Source organism: Artemia franciscana, chromosome 18 (assembly GCF_032884065.1).
Source record: "Artemia franciscana chromosome 18, ASM3288406v1, whole genome shotgun sequence".
NCBI lineage: Eukaryota > Metazoa > Arthropoda > Branchiopoda > Anostraca > Artemiidae > Artemia > Artemia franciscana.
The window spans coordinates 23,428,249-23,447,589 of NC_088880.1; the positions used below are offsets into that span (position 1 = coordinate 23,428,249).

A 19,341-nucleotide genomic window follows, 5' to 3' on the forward strand; every position below is an offset into this window, starting at 1 on the left:
CAAAAAAAAACAGAATTATGATACCAATAGTTAGATCAATAGTATCGGATTTTTATATCAATTCCAAAAATATAAGTTTGATGAAGTTTAGTACTACCTATCAAAAGTTATGAACCTGAGAATATTTGCCTTTTTTTGAAAAAAGGGGCAAATATCTCCTAGAAGTCATAGCATCTTAATGAAAATCGCACCATCAGACTCAGCGTATCAGAGAACCCTTCTGTCGAGGTTTCAAGCTTCCCTATCTGCAAAAATGTGTAATTTGTATATTTTCTGCCAGAAGAAAGATCACGGATGCGTGTTTATTTGTTTTTTTTCTCAGGGGTGATCGTTTCGGCCCAATGGTCCTAGAATATAACTAGAGGGCTCATTCGAACGGAAATTAAATATTCTAATGCCTGTTTTCAGTGACCGAAAAATTGGAGGGCAACTAGAACCCTCCTCTGCTCATTTTCTTCGAAAGTCACCTGATAAGATTTTGAGATATCAATTTTGATGAGCATAGTTAAGAAATCTAATTACTATGTCTTTAGCTTTAAAATGACCCCCCCCCCAGTCTCTGGGAGAAGAGTTGCAAGTTCTGAACTTTAGTATTTGTTATTGGGAAGTAAACAGCTGTTTTTCGGGAGGGGGAGCTGTGCTTGGGGTGGATTTCTGTAAGGAGAACCTTCCTTGCGGAGGAAAGTTCTGGGGAAATGTTACTCTGGGGGATTTTTAGAGAATTGCTATGCGAAATTCCTCTTAATTATCTTACATTCACTTTGCCAATTTTTTTTATGTGGAGATGTTCCGGTGGAATTATCCGGGGGCCTTTTTTTTGGCGTCTTTTGTTTTCTGGGAAATAATTTTCACGGGAGGGGGCATTTCTGGAGAGGTCGAGAAACCGATTAGAGGTTAAAGTCTTATTCAAATGAAAGAATGCTAAGGATAATTTTTCAGGGTGAATCTTCCACAAGCAATTTTACAGGGAGGGGATTCCCAGCGAGGTTGAAACTGTCTGGAGGGAATTTAATGGGGGGTGGATGCACGTTTTGTTGGAGGGAATTTCAATGGAGGAGTTTTCCGTGAGGGGGATGGGTATATTTCATAGAGGGTGAGCCAGATTTACCGGCACTATTTGAAAAATGAACAGAAATTATGTCATATAATTTCTCCACTATGGATCCTCCACTAATAATCCTCCACTATGGAGGGGAAGTATGGGGCCTAGAAGTGGCAAATTCATTAGAAACTCTACATCTACAATATTATAAACGAATGCTAGGTCTGCACGCCACAACTCACACACTTTTCGTCAAGGGAGATTTGGGACTTTTCTCCATGAGAAAACATAGACAGATCCAATTAATTAAGTTTTGGCTGAAAATACTGCAATGTCCCTCCTCAAGACTCATCAGAGCAGCGTATGATGAATTACTTACCCTGGGACAAAAATCGTCATGGCCCTTCCATGTCAAAAAACTACTGGACAGCACAGGTCTATCGTATGCATGGAATGGAGGAGAGGGTCCAATCTCAGATCAAAAAGCCTTTCTGTCAGAGATCCAAACAAGGCTGGAAGACCAAGGAATTCAGTAATGGTGGAATGACCTTAGCCAGTCGGAAAGCTTAAGTTCTTACTATAAGGTGAAAGAAAAGTATGGTGAAGAGCTATATTTTAAGTTAGGGATTCCAAAAGAATCCCTGATGTCTTGGATGCAGGTGCGAGCAAATTGTCTCCATCTTCACAGTATTTGAAAAAATAAGTGCCACCCGGAAATGTGGTATACTTGCCCAATTTGCGGTGATCTTGATGGGCTAGACCATTTTCTTTTCAGGTGTCAGGGGCTAAATGAGCTAAGAGGGAGCTTTCTTAGGGTGGGTGGTCGTGAGCCCCTTCTTGGAACTTTGAAGTCGACGTCGAAAATAAATATAGTAGCAGTGGCGAATTTTGTCCGGAAGGGTCTTGTTATTCGAAAGTTGATTGTTACATATTTTAGTTTGTTTGTTGTTATATATGTATGTATACGGCCTGAAAAATGGCTTTAAATACAGTCATTCATTCTATATAATGTGTTGCTCCTTCCTCAATACCTTGCTGTTTGTGCTAAAGTTTGACTGTTTACTAAAATTGAAACACGGGGGTCGTTTAATCAGAATGGGAAGCTCTTTTGAAAGTGCTAACAGCTTCAGCGTAAAGAGCAAGGTATTGAGGGGTTGGGGGCAATCCTTCGTATCCGGAATAAATCTGCCAAAATTTGTATGCAAATTTCGTTTTAATATTGCATGTACAGTGAGCCAAATTGAACCTGCATTCGCCGAAATACGTTCAGAAATTAAATAAAAAGAATTTTTTTAAACTGAAAGTAAGGAGTGACAATAAAGCTTAAAACGAACAGAAATTATTCCGTTTATGAAAGGGGCTGTCCGCTCCTCAACGCCTCCCTCTTTACCGTTTTTATTGTTTAAAAAGTAGAGTTATGACAAAGTGAAACTTTAGTGTAAAGAGCGAGGCGTTGAGGAGGGGATATCTCCTTTCATATACGGAATAATTTCTGTTCTTTTTAAGTTTTAATGTCGTTCCTTACTTTCAGTTAAAAAACTTGTTTTCTTGTTTAATCGCTTTAAGAACGACATACATGAACTTGAGTATGTACTTAGTTAAAGCTATTTTTTTCATCTATTGCATAGTACTAAAAACAACTAATTGCTAAATTAAATTGCAACAACTAAATTGCGTTAGTGCTAAAAACAACAAGGAATCTACCTCAAGACAATGAGATTTGCTTAAACCTTTAAAATATATCGGCTCTATATGCAAAAGTCGTCCTCAGCAAACCTAGCATAGAAAGTAAAATAAAACTTACAACCATTATTTACTGTCATCGTAACTACAAACTAACTCAATTGGTAAATCAATATCGAATTTACACCTTTTGAGATTTTCTAAAGGGCTTGAAAGTGGCTAAAGTCTTAAGTGGCTGATTGATTACTATTATTTCCGCCATTCTTGTCAAACGCACGGTGGCTGTTTGTCTGCTCGGATTTTGTGATCAAGGCCGTATCCATGGGTAGGGTATTTGAACCCCCATCCTCCCTAAATGCTTGTGCGATTCGTAAAAACGTAATAAAACGCACAAGAATCACATTTTTGATGTTTTTTGTAGACCCCTCCCCCCGAACAAAAATCCTGGACACGGCCTTGATTGTGAGGATTTTTCTGTTTTATATTATATCTATTCTGGTTATAAATCTTTGGTCCTTATATAGACGTCTTTTGTTCATTCTTTTTAATCTTAATTTTTCGTGTTTGGGTGCCTTTAAAACCTTTTATTCCTAAAAGAATATTTCCAGTGTTATTCTTACGAAAATACTTTTGTCTCATCTATATTTTAATATGTTCTTTTAATTTCTCTGGATTTTCGGTGCCTTTGGTGGCGAAATTAATAATTTTTTGTTTATTAATCGTTTGGCTCAGAAGGAACATTTAATAGTATAAACATGTTATTGAACATTTTCAGGTCTTCCAGGAAACGTAATTTTTTTTTTCATATAATCGAGGGTTTTAAGAAATGCTGGGTAGGCTTTATAAGGTTTTTGATTTGAAGTAAAACTCATTTATTAACATAAGATACACCAAATCAAAATATATCTATTAAAATGAATAACTTTTAAGTAGGTGCGAATGAAATAATTTTTGGTGCGAAGGGGAGGGGTGATTGGGAGTAGTTTTACATTCTTCGGGTCATCATGTAAAAGATGCATTATAATGAGATTGTAGTGTCATTTCATGCTAATTTGTTTTCAGCTTCATCCAAGGGCGGATCTAGAGCAAAATCTTTGAGGAAGCCCTATTGTGACAAGGGTGCCAATGAGCAAAGTCCTGGGGGGAGTAACGTGACAAAGGTGCCAATAATTGACTAAATTTACTCTAAAAAGAGTGAAAAAAAGAGAAAGAGGGTGCCAGGGTCCCCCCAGATTCGCCAGTGGCTTCAGTCCTGTTGATAAAAAATGTTGAAGATACTTGGCTCTTCACTGTCTTTCAAAATTGTTTTGTCCCTCTCTCTAATTTTGGCTTTTTGCTAATAAATAGCAAGTAACTAAACTATATACTCTAATTAATGGGTTGTCCATAAGAGGTTGTATTTGCTTGGAATTCAAGCTGTTATATTGCCTTTTTATTGGTCGGCATTTTGAACTGTTTCGCAGATGTGTACCCGACTATGACAAATGGAAACTTTTTTCACCGAATGGTCTCAAAGAAGGTCATTTGAATAATTAGCTTACCGTAACTAATTGATATGCTTTTTCGGCTGAACAAAATAGCCTTGTTTCACTCATGGGATAAGGGATATCAGTTCGTTTTTAGTGTTTGAAGTGTTGTGGACTATTGAAAAAGTAAGAGTGTAAAATTTGAGTTTCAAACTTAGAGAATGTTAGAATAATCGTGTGCATTGCACCACAAAATGGGTATTGACAGTTCCAGGTACTATTGAATGATAATATAGATTGGGAATGGATAGAAAATGGGAGAGGGGGAACTTATATAGTAGTATAAGCAGTCAAAACAGTACATAATCTCATTTTAAAATTTTCGTGTTTAATTACACAGGTTTCGCGCACTTGAAATTTTAATTGGGAATTCTCACCCATTAACCTTACTTCCTCATATGGTAATGATAGAAATAATACTATAAATGCCGTGCTAATGGATCTGTGAGATTTACTTATTTTGCATTTTCTTAGAAATTTCAACTTTTAAAGTTCGTTCCCTCTACATGAAAATTAGAAGTCTCCATGGCCCAAGAAACTAGATTATAATCGATCAGCGTTTAGCGTTTTCTAGACTAGAATCGTATCAACGTAGAACTGACGTTGTTTGAACGGACGATATATTTTTTGGATTTCTTTTAGCCTAAATCCGTCCTTAGGGTACCAAAACTATGCTACACCAGTTTTCTTGCTTCTAGTTTAAATAATACAGCTTATTTTTAGTCTTTTTCGGCTAATCATCTAATGAAAAGCAGGTCGGCCCAGAATGGGTGGAGGGAGGTCATAAGGAATGACTCAATGGAGGGAAGTTGGAACTTGTTGTGAAGGCGTAAAGAGGAAGACTTTGAATATGTTGGGTTGGAGGAGGAGCGGGCATAACTGTGTTGGCCTTATGCATCTGCGTGCTGCGGTAAGATGCTAAGTAGTAGTAGTAGTATTTTTTCAGTTCACCCACACTGTTTTTTTTTATACAGCGCATTGGTGTCGGCTTACTAGTAAATAATGACTCCCACTTTTATTTGCTCGGAAAATAGTCGACACCAGAAATTCAGGTGAAATTTTCCAACGCAATAAAACGCAAAATTTGATATTTTTTTCTCGTTTTTACGACCTCTTGCATGCCGAGTGACCTCGGTAATGGCCTAAATCCACGACCACTATGTAGGGTGCTAAGACCACCAAAATTTTTATCAAATATGTTTAACTTATACATGTATATATATATATATATATATATATATTTTAAATATATATAATTTAAAGAAATCAGTGCTGATTGAGCACTGTATCCGGCTCGGTCAAGTGGCCCTACAAATAATATTGAAAAGTGAGTGGGGGGGGAATCTGGTTCTTTGCTTGCTGTAATGATATGCTTCTGATGTGAATAGAAGCAAATTCTTAAACATGATTAGACCAATAATAAACCATTTTTCAAAATAGAATCCGCACAAAAAAACGTAATATTGTAATTTCCCTCTAAATCTATTGAAGTTTTCTGTATGCCTCTAACCACGCTAACCACACAGCTTTTGAAGTTGCCTGGGGTATATCATTGGATTTAGGTCAGGATTATTTTCTGATTTGTTCATATTATTTTGCTTATAATGTAATCCCCTTAATTTAGATACAATAGTGAATGAGTAATAATTCCAAATTCAAGGGTTTGGCCCTTTAACGAGGCCTGACGTGAACTTACTTTGTCCTGTTAGAGGAAGTGATACCAGTGTAACCAAGACCCTGTCCAGGGTTTTCGTTTGGGAGGGGGGTTACAAAACAAAAACCCTTAAAACGCATCAAAAAGTGTTTTATGCATTTTTAACGATTTTACGAGTCAGACAAGTAGTTAGGGGGGTCAAACCACCTAACCACCCCACCCGTCTGGATACTGCCTTGAGCATAGCGCAAGGATTTGTTCAGTATGTATTGGTTCATTTTTTAGAATTACTTTGCTCTACAAGTTTTCGTCGTGATTTGATACAGGGGCCACTAGTTTCGCGAATGTATCAAAATTTAAGCTAAAGCATTTCCTTCTGTGCTTTTATCTGAGAAGCTAATATCTAGCGATAAAAAAATTTGAGATAGTTCTGTCCAATGAGACCATCTAATGTGTATTATCGTTATATTCATATAGTGGGGGAGGGTTGAGGAATGGTATCCTTCCCCCTCTAATAAGTGCAGTATTTGTTTTGTATGTTTCCTCCTATGTATTTCTTTTCTTTTAACAAGAGGAGGAATTTTTTCCTCCTTATATTGAAGGTAATATATACACATGGGCCCACGCAGGGGCTCTTAGAAATGCCAAGTTTATTCAGCCCCCCCCCCCTACGGGATCTAAATTTCTACCTATGTGTCTCTATCTGGCTGACCATGCTTATAAAAAATAAAAATAAAAGTCATGATGTATTTTTAAAAATCTACTGAAAGGCTTAAGTAGATTGAGTTATGGATTATTACACATACAAAATTACGATAATTTAAACAGTGTTGACCTCACTCATAAAAGCGAAGCAATAGCTACTAATACTGCAAGAAAAATAGCTTATTTCCAATGGGACTTGCCGAAAGTCCAAGTAGTGGGTTTACTTAAGTACTTATGTTTTTGAAAGAAGTTAAACAAATTATGGGGGGGTTTATCCGGGGGAGGATGAGTGTCGAAAGGAAGGAATGGACGGATGCTACTGTGTAAAGTGAAATATGTTTTTGTGGATAAAGAAGTTGCGGAGGTTAGTTGCAAATTATTATTTTTATTGCAAATAAAGCATTTTTTATAATTTTTTCATTCAGTTTGGAATTAAATTTTGAGTTTTTGTTTTAAATTTATATTCAAGCCACCATTTAAATTAACCATGGTCAATAAAATTCTTCTTATTTGTATCTAGTTAAAATCCAGAAACATGGTAATGCAAGAATGGAATAACTTATTGAGAAAATGTTAGAGTTCAATCAACAAAACGAAAAGACGTATGTGTCTCAGCCGTCATTATTGGTCGTTTCTCAGAAAGAAACTACGAAATTTAAGAAAGCTCAAGAATACAAAATACATATAATTTTTCAATAAATAAATCCCCTCCCCCAGCTAAACCCCTATGAGCGTGACTTAATTATTGCCTTGTACTAGGTGGTGTTAGTATTAACGTGAACCAAGGTCATTTTTGTCATTTTTAAACCACGGTCGCTCTGATGTATTAACTAGTGCTATTTTTGACATTGACTGTGCTTTTCCAGCAGTTTTTGAAATGCTCTGTTTCAGAGTGATTGTGAACCCAATTTGTTTTGTTTTACTGTTCTTAGCTTCTACGATAAATGTTCGTTTCAATTGAAAAACTTTTTTTGATCAATTAGTTAAAGACGGCTTTAGTTTAACTTTTTTTAACTGTTAAATTTAAATTTTGGTTAATCTGAAGTATACTACTAGCATGATTGCTGTTTTTTAAGATTGAGATTGTATGTATATATGAGTTTAAATAAAAATGTTCTAATCTCAATCTGCCAAGAGGTTATCACATGCCCTGTTAAAATTAATAATTCGCCTTTGGTTATCATACAAAGGAAAAAACAAATACAAATGGAAAAAAAAGTGTTTGGTATTTTCAGATATCTGCTAGATGTCTATAGCATTTGTCTTTTTAGGTACGGTAAAATAATTTCAACGAAGGCCATTTTAGATAAGAACACAAACAAGTGTAAAGGCTACGGATTCGTAGATTTTGATTCGCCATCTGCTGCCGAAACGGCTGTTAAAGCACTTCAAGAGCAAGGGGTTCAAGCACAGATGGCAAAGCAACAGGAGCAAGACCCAACCAATTTATATATTGCTAATCTCCCGCGGCACTTTACTGAAAGCGATATTGAGCGCCTTTTGTCCCAGTATGGAACTGTAATATCAACACGGATATTAAGGGATGTTTCACTTCAGTCGAGAGGTGTTGGTTTTGCAAGGATGGAATCGAAAGAGAAATGTGAAGAAGTTATTGGTGGTTTTAATGGTAAGGTGCTCCCGGGCTGCTCTGAGCCGCTGTTGGTGAAGTTTGCAGATGGCGGTAATAAGAAGAGGATGTACAGAGCTCCTGAGCAAAGGCTTTGGAGGGATGCTGATGTAAGTGTACTGAATAAAAAGTGCTTTTGTTTTTATTTTGTTCTTTCTTTCTTGCTTTTAAACTCTCAAGATACACATAAATAATGTATTGTAGAACGGAAGGGTACTAGTTCTTTCTTCCAAAATTAAAAAGACTTCTCTAATAGATTTCTATCAACCGATCATGGTTACAGAAACGGATACAACTGCCTGTAGTAACCAGAATATTTTTTTTGAATTTATTTTTGATATAAATAGAAAAATACTTTTTTTTATTAATTCAAATGAACATTGACGTGAAAGCTTTAAATTATTTTTCAATTAAAATGGAGAGTAATCGTTACTTGCCACTGATCTAGGAATCATATGTTTTTCAACTAGCTTTAAGACTCCAAACAAGAGCTAAGAGCTCATATGGCACTTGTGACGAGGTCGGAAGAGCCGAGAGCTCATATGGTACGAGGTCGGAAGAGCCAAGAGCTCATTTGGACGAGGTCGGAAGAGCCGAGAGCTCATATGGTACGAGGTCGGAAGAGCCAAGAGCCAAGAGCTCATTTGGCACTTGTTAGAAGGTCAGAACCTAAAGTTAAACTTTATAGCACAAGATCCTTCTAAATATCAAATTTCATTAAGATCTGGTCACCCTTTCGTAAGTTACAAATACCTCAATTTTCAAAATTACCTCCCCCCTCCCAATTCCACCAAAGAGAGCAGATCCGGTCCAGTTATGTCAGTCACGTATCTTAGACAGGTTTCTATTCTTCCCATCCAGTTTCATCCTGATCTCACCGTTTTAAGTATTTTCTAAGATTTCCGGTCCCCCCAACTGCCCCCCCCCCAATTACGTTTGATCCGGTTGAGATTTAAAATAAGATATCAGAGTTACGAGGTCCTTCTAAATATGAAGTTTCATGAAGATCCGATCACTCCTTCGTAAGTTAAAAATACGTTATTTTTCTTATTTTTCAGAATTACCCCCCCCCCCCCCGCAATTGAGCGGATCCGTTCCAATTATGTAAATTACGTATGCAAGACTTTTGCTTATTTTTCCAACCAAGTTTCATCCCAATCCCTCCAATCTAAGCGTTTCCCATCATTTTAGGTCTCCCCACCCCAAACTTCCCCCAATGTCACCAGATCTGGTCAGGATTTAAAATAAGAGCTTTGAGCCACGATATCCTTCTAAAAATCAAATTTCATGGAGATCCAATCACCCGTTCGTAAGTTAAAAATACCTCATTTTTTCTAATTTTTCAGAATTAACCCCCCCCCCCCCCCAACTACCCAAAAGAGAGTGGATCCGTTCCGTTTATGTCAATCATCTATCTAGGACTTGTGTTTATTTTTCCCACCATGTTTCATCCCGATCCCTCCACTAAGTGTTTTCCAATTTTTAGGTTCCCCCTCCCAACTCCCCGCCCCCATCACCAGAACTGGTCGGGATTTAAAATAAGAGCTCTAAGACACGATATCCTTCTAAACATCAAATTTCATTGAGATCTGATCACCCGTTCGTAAGTTGAAAATACCTCATTTTTCTAATTTTTAAGACTTACTCCCCCCCCCCCAACTACCCCAAAGAGAACAAATAAGTTCCGATTATGTCAATCATGTATCTGGGACTTGCGCTAATTTTTCCCATCAAGTTTCATCCCGATCCCTCTACTCTAAGTGTTTTCCAAGATTTTAGGTTTCTCCCCCCCAATGTCATCAGACCCAGTCGGGATTTAAAATAAGAGCTCTGAGACACAATATCATTCCAAACATCAAATTTCATTAAGATCCAATCACCCGCTCATAAGTTAAAAATACTTCATTTTTTCTATTTTTCCGAATTAACCGGCCCCTACTCCCCCCCCAGATGGTCAAATCGGGAAAACGACTATTTCTAATTTAATCTGGTCCGGTCCCTGATACGCTTGCCAAATTTCATCGTCCTAGCTTACCTGGAAGTGCCTAAAGTAGCAAAACCAGGACTTTAGGTTTTCCCCCTCCAACTCCCCCCCAATGTCATCAGCTCCGGTCGGGATTTAAAATAAGAGCTCTAAGACACAATATCATTCCAAACATCAAATTTCATTAAGATCCAAATACCCGCTGATAAGTTAAAAATACTTCATTTTTTCTATTTTTTGCGAATTAACCGGGCCCCCACTCCCCCCCCAGATGGTCAAATCGGGAAAACGACTATTTCTAATTTAATCTGGTCCGGTCCCTGATACGCCTGCCAAATTTCATCGTCCTAGCTTACCTGGAAGTGCCTAAAGTAGCAAAACCGGGACCGACAGACAGACAGACCGACAGAATTGGCGACTGCTATATGTCACTTGGTTAATACCAAGTGCCATAAAAACCGACGGCGGATTAAAACACGATCAAAATCTCAGTGGTCAAAAAGCCAAAAATGAAGGCTCTTAGCTCCCGAACCAGGGAAAACCGCATTTTTTGCATGGGTAGCAGCGGCCAGAGACGATGTTAGGGGAAGGACAAAGGAGGCACTTGTCCCTGGTGCAGAAATTTTAACCGGTTTCAGTACAGATCAAGAACAAGGTGTGGTCACTATATTACTTAAGTACGTAAATTCCAAATTACAAAGGGACTGCATGGCCCCTTGGCAAATTTTAAAGGACTATGATTATACAAATTAAATATGCTATTAGGATGAGATATGTTTTAGGAGAACTAGCAGTTCTAGGAGAACTAGGACATCCTTCAAAACAAAATATTGGTCCCAAAAACAACTGGATGTAGCTCACATCATCTTTCAAAGTTTAATTCAAGGTTAACAAAAATAAGGTTGCTTTTAGGGAAATTTTTTTATTCAAGGATTTTTATGGAAAAAAACAATAAAATAACAACCTATAGCAGAACAGATTGGTCTCATTTTCTCACCATAATACATAAAATACTTTAGATGGTCTTTGAGCCGGATATGCTGATATATGTTTTATCTCGCTATTAGCCTGTCTTACACGCCTACAGCTTACTACAAATGCCTCTATAAATTCCACTAGCAAAACAAAAGAGATGCATCACTGACAGTGACGGTTCTGGCACCCAGGGAGGAATATTGATTAGCACCCTCCCCCTGTCTCTCACAGATCTTTAGGTCAAATTTTAAAAATGTTCATTTTCTAAAAAAAATTATATTCAAATTATAAATTAAATAATTGTTTTTGAATTTTTTATTTAAATACTTTTATTTTTATGTTATTAATCAATTAATGATGTATTAATTATTTTCATTTGTTACTCTATTTTATTTTAATAAAAATAAAACAATTGATAATAACAATTAGATTATTTATCTGAACCATTTGCCAAGCGTGGCGGCAACGCGCAAAAAATTATGGACTGTGTCAAGCGTGATGGGGCTTTACTAAATGTTGCTTGGACTGTGTCCGCGTGGCAGAACTGTGAGGAATCACGTGGCGCATCTAACACCACATAAGGGAAAGTGGGCAGCCCCTTGGATCGAACACCTGATTAGGTTTACTATATATTGTAAACCTAATTTGTTACTGGAGGATTTTATTCAAACGAATTGGGAAAGTTAGAAAAAAACAACTATAAAGAATAATATTGAAAAAATATTCTATTGAAACTTGAACGTTATAAATTATGTTTAGGCATTCTGAAAATGCAATAAATAATGTTGTTATGCAATATGTAAGGCTTTTGAAAGAAGTTGCGTTTCCTTGGATTTTATTTTCTCGTAAAATTATAGAGATACTAAATTATACTTTAAATATATGTCAAAGTTACCCTCCCGCCATGTTTTTAGGCTTACAAATACTAAGAACTGCATGCAGGGATGGCATTTGGAAGGAGCCTGGGCTATTATAACCTCCAAGGTAGTTATTTATTAAATATTGTGTCAAAGGGAATTAGTCATTTTAAGTATTTTATCCAATACATCTTTATAAAGTCAACTGTACTAAGAACTGTTTTTTTTTATTTTAGTCCTTGTCCTTGTATGACACTCCAAGCGTTACTCCAAATGGATTGAATGCTGGAATGCTGCCCACAGTTCCTTCATATGGCCGATACAGCCAAATGCCCGGCTATCCTATGGCTGGCGCACCTTGGGGTGTATCACCCAGTTATATTATGCCTCATTCTGGTGCTGGGGTTGAGGTAGGTCCTTTTATCCAAAAATGAGCTGCTCTTGAGCCAAATTAATTTTTCTCTTTGGATATGACTCATGAGTGGTAGTTCATCATTTTTCTTTCTTTAATGTGTTTTGGGCTTATTTATGTTTCTTTTTCTCCTTGCAGTCCCTGCTGCAGAGCCTTGCGGGGGAACATGATGACGTAATTGCATTTTTTTTCTTGTTTTAGTGGTTGAATGATTTTATCTGTTTATTCACCTTTCTATTAAAAAAGAGTAACAATTAACAAATTCAATGAATTTCTAACCATGTGTGACTTTGCTTTTATATGTCTAGTAACCAACATGCAAGTAAAGCCTAGTACCTTATAGGGGTAAATAACACCTAAAGTCTCTTTTTTTTATTTACGGCCATGCTTTTTTTAATCAATCCCATAAAATAATAGAAATGGTTTTGCTATCCTCAGCGTCGGCTGACCGCCTCATAGTCAAAGTGCACATTTGTGAATTCTCCTTGGGGACTAGATGTCGTGACTTTGTGGGTTGACTGTGAAATCGGACTAAACATACAATGAAATATACTTTCCTTTTGTTGGTGAATTTGTCAATCATAGCGGGTTGTACCAGAAGAAATTTCCAACGTGACCAAATTGATCAAAAGATTACTCATCTGAGCTGGTTTTTAGTGTTTTCCGAGTTGGTGGGCTTGCAATGTTATAGGGAATGCCCTTTCCTGAACTTAAGAAAAAGAGAATTGTCCGTTCAATAAAATAAAAACGAAATTTGTGCTTTCTGATGATGTAAGTCTCATTAAAACTGAACGTCTCTATCTTAGGGTGAAAACAGGGGAGTTAAATGTTTTTTTCTAAGATTTTTGTAAAATAGGTGTTAGTTTTTAGTTTTCTGTCATTTGTTCGGATCTCTTATCAAGTTGTGGCAAGCTATACAAGTTTTGGCAAGACCGCCTAATCAGTTCTAAATATTTTGGCCACCCAAAGTAATAAAGTTTATTATTGGAGAGATAGGGCGATCCTTTAAGGTGTCGTGTGGCCTTAAGCCAGTTTAACCAACTCTGTATTCTAATGTGAACATCACAGTAGCTCAAAAACATAAGAAAATAGGAAAAATTGAACCCATATTGTTTCTTTGTTCCTTTTTGCTTCTTTTTGATACTATAGCTGCAACCTGTAACACTTAAATTCACTTTTATAAAAAAATGAAGCTAAAAATGGAGAAGAAACAAGACATGAATAATTAGAAGAAAAGCTGAAAACAGTGTTATGTGGCTAATTCATATTAAAACCCTGGAAAATTTTAAGTGCCTAAAATCCTGATTAAATTGGAAAGAACCTGAAAGTTCTGGAAAATATTTTGCATTTGTACTGGAGTTTTGATTTCAAGTATAGAAAATGTTTATATTGAAAGAAAATACAAATTGAAAATTTATTAAATATAGAAAATGAAAAAGTTAACATATTGAAGATTAACCCAAGAAAGTGGGAACAAAAAAAAAAGAAAAAGGAAAGAAGTGATGAGAAGATGATACGTTTAGTGATATTGCTACCGGTAGTTCCATATATGGGTACCATGAGCATACCAAAGATATTTGAAAAGGGGAATGTCGCCCGCTAATATTAATCTGACGACTCGCTTCATTTTAAATAGCAAAATTGTTTGAACGTATATTGGAATCTTGTCATACCCTTGCTTTCAGTAAGAGGGAGGAGGGGGTAATTATAGAAAAGGCCCTTCCGAGAATTGAAATTGATAAAAAGTATGTATGCATGTAATTTTTCGCTTTTTGATGTGGGCAGTTCCAAGTTCAACTCCAGGAAGAGAGTTTGAGGGTTATGAGCCCTCCCCCCGAAATGTTTGTCTGGCCCGTAAAAAATGTAACACGAACTCATAAAAACAAATTGTTGATGCTTTTTTAAAAGTTTTTTGTAAACCAGCCCCCCCTCCCAGCCCTCAATTCCTGTATACGGTCCTGGGCAATTTAGACCCCCTTGATCAAAATGTACAAAATTGGGATGTTTCGGCTCTCTTAAATAGAGATAGCTTTCTTTGTGTGGGTTCTCTTCTATGGCATATCATACTAGTTTTTCCATTGAAAAGGTCTGTAACTTTCTGATTTTGAACAAAGTTAATTGAGGAGACATTTTATTTGGAATTGGGCAATTTACCTTGGGCATATGGAATAAGGGACTTCCTGAAAATTTTAATCTTTTTTCTTTTTTTCCTCTTCTTACGTTAGAGTCTTTACAAAAAATGCATTAGAGCTGAAAGATACTTATTTATTTTCTAACCTGTCACTACCAAGAAGACGGAGTACAAAATAATACAAACTAAAGAAAAGAAAGAAAAAAGACAGGGCAAATACTCGAAGAAACTAAATCGACACTGCTGCCATAGGAGGGACGACCACTCGTACCACAGACTTGCGTTAAAATTGTCTATCTGTTTTCGAACGGCCTGAAATGATTCTGTAACTATGCAACGAAGGCTAATAAATGATTAACGTATTGATTACGTATTGAATATGCAGTAGCACAGTAGCTCATATTATATTTTCCTTTTGGATAAATGTTCTTAGTACTTTATCATTGCAGGTAGTTGATCCTCTGGCCTTCAGCTCTTTACTGCCACAATTAACAGCGCAGATGTCAGGCTTGACTGTTGGGAGTCCATCGCTCGGCCATGTATGTTCTCTCTTTCCCACTTCATCTCTTTACTCTCCTTTAGTTTATCGAGCTCCTACTAATGACGCAATTTCGTACTGAAGCTATTAAATTCATAACCCGTGAAATTTATTTCTCTCTATTTTTTTCATTCTCTCTAATCTGGCAATAGCTACGCAGTAACGCATGTAGGGGGAGGGGTCTCAGGTCACGAAGCGAGGTGATGTTAACTTTTTTTTTTAATTTCGTGCAATGTGTACATAATTTGTATGTTCTAACAACGATCCTTGCCTAAAAAAGCCTCCACGGGCTGTGGAGGCGTAGTTTTTTAATACGAAGACTTCCTAATTAACCGTGGTCATTGTCTCAATATTTTATGTCGCCTAATATATAAGTGGATTTTAGCCATTTACGTGCAAAACATGTTTTTATTTAATTCAGTACTCCAGCTTTCAAGAGTAATTTTTTGAGGAAAAATACACGATTTCTCTTATTTATGAAATTATTTAGTAAAGTGTTAATACACCTAGATGGAACATATTATGAACTGGTAGCTAGTCTTTTTTTTTCGAGCATAATATTACTTATACTGAACCAAGGGACATGTACAGGGAAGGTCTCAGGTCCCCCCCTCAAAGTTCCAAATTTCCACGGATTACTCGGCACTTTGTATTAAAATTAAAAAAATCTTAGCATCCCCTCCCATAGAAAAAAAAATCTGCTTACTTGCCTGTCTGAACTGATAAATCTAAATTGATTTATATTTTGGGCTCTGTCTACTTAATGACGTTATTTAGGTACCTTTATGATCTTAGCTTTTATTACAGTGTGAACTGCCCATTAGCCGTAGTGTCATAGTAACTATTGACTAGGAGGATGCCGACGTTTGGTTTTATTATGGTTTGCTAAGTACATGTTTTGGTTTCCAAGGCCATTTGTCACCAAGATGGCCCCTCCTTGGATTGATCTGAATAATGAAAAAATTGTGGCTTAGAAATTCACTTTTTTTTTATCCCTCACCCAGGAAAGATGAATTCCCCCTTTGAAGGGTTGGATCTGGGTAAATCTATCCATAGACATATATTGGTACTGCTAGAAAACTTTTCAACTTGTAGGCACTTGTATATTGGATAATTAGGAGTTATCGACTTGAAAAATTCGAATATCGTGGAAATCGGGGGGGGGGGGATTTTAATATATTTATTTACTTTTGGACCAAAAAAACTAGCTGTGTCAACAGAACAGTTGTCCTGGGGTTTTAGCCTAAGATCATAACCCAAAGGATTGTTAATATTGTAATAATTAAAAAGTAAATAGATTTATACAGTTTCGTAACATCAGCTATATTTGGATATTGAAATCAGATTTTATTTTACACATCTTTGCTTGCAGCATCTTATTGCTTTCTATGGCTGATTCTTCTATTTTTTTTTCTTTTTTTGCTGCAAACTTGTCTCAGCTTTAAGCAATCTGAGACTGCCATATAGGCAAACAATCCTCCATCCTTCCCTCCCTTGTTGTTCAATGCTTTTGTTGCATCCCATAAAATATTCACGAACTTGTCGCTTTTATTTTATTTTCATGACAGCATAATTAGGAGTGTCTAATTAGCCTTTTTATTCTGCGTTGCTTTTTAGTTCAGCGGTTCTTGGAATTTGGTATTTTGGTAAGTGGCGTAAGCTTATGAAAATTTAGGAGGACGGGGCAAAATGTTATTTCCAAAATCTAGGGAAGGGGTATATTTGTCATTTTATTGATTCTTTTAATGAAAATTTCATAAAAAGGTATGGTCTATAGTGAAATATATTGATTTTTTTTTTAAATAATTCGTTTTTATATCTAGTATATGAGCCATGCTGCCTATTCCCAACTGTATCAGCCTCCTGTTCAGATGCCTATGGCCAGTGGAGACAATGAAGGCGTGCAGCAACCCTCACAGGCAACCTCGCCGGATGAGCAATACCAGTATGCTACACTTAATCAAGGTAATTTACATGCTATTTCTGTGAATAAAGGTCTTAAAATAGACATAGAGGGCTTAAATACTCATATATCGCTGATATAAAAATAAGTTGACTTGACTGCCTCTCATGACTGATTTAATGAATGGAGAGGGAATAACTTAATATTTTACTTTATTAATTTAATCCTTAAAATTACTAAGCGTCAAAATATTCTTTGTGTAATACGAACTTAGTAACTAACCATGCTACAGCCTGGTCTTGCCCACTTGTTTTACCATCAAAGACTTGTCGGTAGGTTTTTTTTTTATTTTCCCCAGTTCTGAGTCTTAATATGTTCTCTGTGTTCCCCTGACAAATATATTCGTACATATATATACAGTCCATACCGGTGGAGCTGATCTCAGTTTCATGGCCCTTCAGCCAGGAAGTACCATGGGGGCTGGAGGGCCAGCCATTCTGTCCTGTCACACACCCTTCCTGTGTACATTCCCTAAATTGCACCAGTACCTATTTCGAGCTGGATCAGCTCTGGCTGAGCTTACCTAGTCTCGCCACCGGCCCCCGTTTCAAACCACATAACCAGTGATACCAGGACACGAACACCTGTCCTTACCGACCATAGATTATGATGTTTTATTTTGTACTGTATTATTAAATATAATTAATTAAAATAAATTTGATTTACGTTTTATTGATGCACACTGAAATGCATTTCTTTTTATATTTGAATGTAATTAATTGGCATTAAGTCGCATGTATATTTATATAACAATTTATTTTTAATGATGAAAATGAGATTAGATAAAAAAAATTAAATAAACATTACTTCGCTGTGCTAAATTCTATGCAGCAGGGAAATTTGATAATGTATTTAAAGTTGTGTCGGTCTTACAAGATATATCGAAAGCACGTGATACCATTGATCATCTAATCTTATTGGGAAAGCTGGAAAGTGTTCTGTTTGCGGTACGTCTTGCATCTTCCATCCAAGGCCAAGTCCGAGAGGGTTCATCCTTGGATCCACTTGTGTTTAGATTATATGCCAATGGGTGTGACATACCACTTCGTGGGACTTCGTACTGAAGTTAGCAGTATTCAAATGCAACAGGACTTCTAAAAAAAATGATCCAAACAAACTCGATTTCCGAAAACAGCAAAACTGATTATGAACACAACGTGATCGAAGCAAATTCAGACTCTAGTTTTTGTGGATGACACATGTCGCTTGGTAGCAGCCAAAAGAGGAAATGAGTTATTGACTCTGGGAGGTAATACCCTGTTGTGGATAAAAAGGCGGACCACGATTATTCATCTTGAGCTTTGGTTAAAAGAGCTTAGTGTTGGATTTTTTTGGGGGGGGGGAATAATGGATTATACTCATCGTTTCAATATTATATACGGTGTATATTATCCGAAATTTCTTGGAATGTGGGAACTCGTAGAAAGTTAACATATTTTCTTATTTAATATACTTAAATGAATGCATTTTCTCTTGTTCATTCTTATCTGATTTGTTTTTGGTTTAATTACATACTTTTCGGACATATCTAAAGTCCTTACATGCTCTTCAAAATTGAGTGTTTGTGTTTTTACAAACACTGATAACCGAGATTCAGTAAGGAGGGAGGGAGGTAAGACTTAAGAATTGTATCGGATGTTTGCAGGGATTTTTGACTTGGAGCAAACATTTTTAAGGATCTCAGTTTTCTCCCTTTGGGGCTGATGATGACTTGTCGATGAAGATGTTTAAGCATATTGGGTAGTTTCGTCAGCTGTGAAACGTGAGAAATGCTTTGTCAATTATGACGTCATAAATGCTTCATCATAAGTAACGAAGAAATGCTTTAGTTTTGAACCTAGCTTAAATTGTATTTTTTTTTTTCGTGAACCGCTTTATTTTTAATAGTATGAGTAGTCTAGGAACTGGTTAAGGTGTCTTAATTCCATATTGGAATTCTATTTATGCCCATCAGTGTAAAATTAAAATTATTCGATTTAATAAAGTAAAGTTGAAATAGCTGGTCTGCTTAAAAAATTGAATAAGAAAATGAAATAAAAATGTATTTTGTTTAACATTTATTTAGATAGATTCAATATATACTTTTTACATTTATATAATTAAATATATTAACTAATTTATACATTTACGTTTTATATATTTGTTATATTGTTTTGTTTTGTATTATATTAATAAAATATAATGAGATGAAAGTAAAATCTATTTTGTATTTTATTAAATTAATGTTGAATTACAAATTAATAA

General features: G+C 36.2%; 1 protein-coding gene across 2 annotated transcripts in view; it reads left to right on the top strand.

Moving 5' to 3' along the window:
• Positions 1 to 19,341, top strand: part of LOC136038774 (protein alan shepard-like) — a 92,917-nt gene that overhangs the window by 20,273 nt on the left and 53,303 nt on the right. For both annotated transcript variants that reach the window (XR_010620298.1, XM_065722146.1), the window contains exons 4-7: positions 7,882 to 8,347; positions 12,290 to 12,463; positions 15,046 to 15,135; positions 16,958 to 17,099. Coding sequence is in view for 1 of the 2 variants with exons in the window: in XM_065722146.1 (XP_065578218.1) it covers positions 7,882 to 8,347; positions 12,290 to 12,463; positions 15,046 to 15,135; positions 16,958 to 17,099 (872 nt within the window). In the remaining variant the exon portion in view is untranslated. The remainder of the gene's footprint in view (positions 1 to 7,881; positions 8,348 to 12,289; positions 12,464 to 15,045; positions 15,136 to 16,957; positions 17,100 to 19,341) is intronic.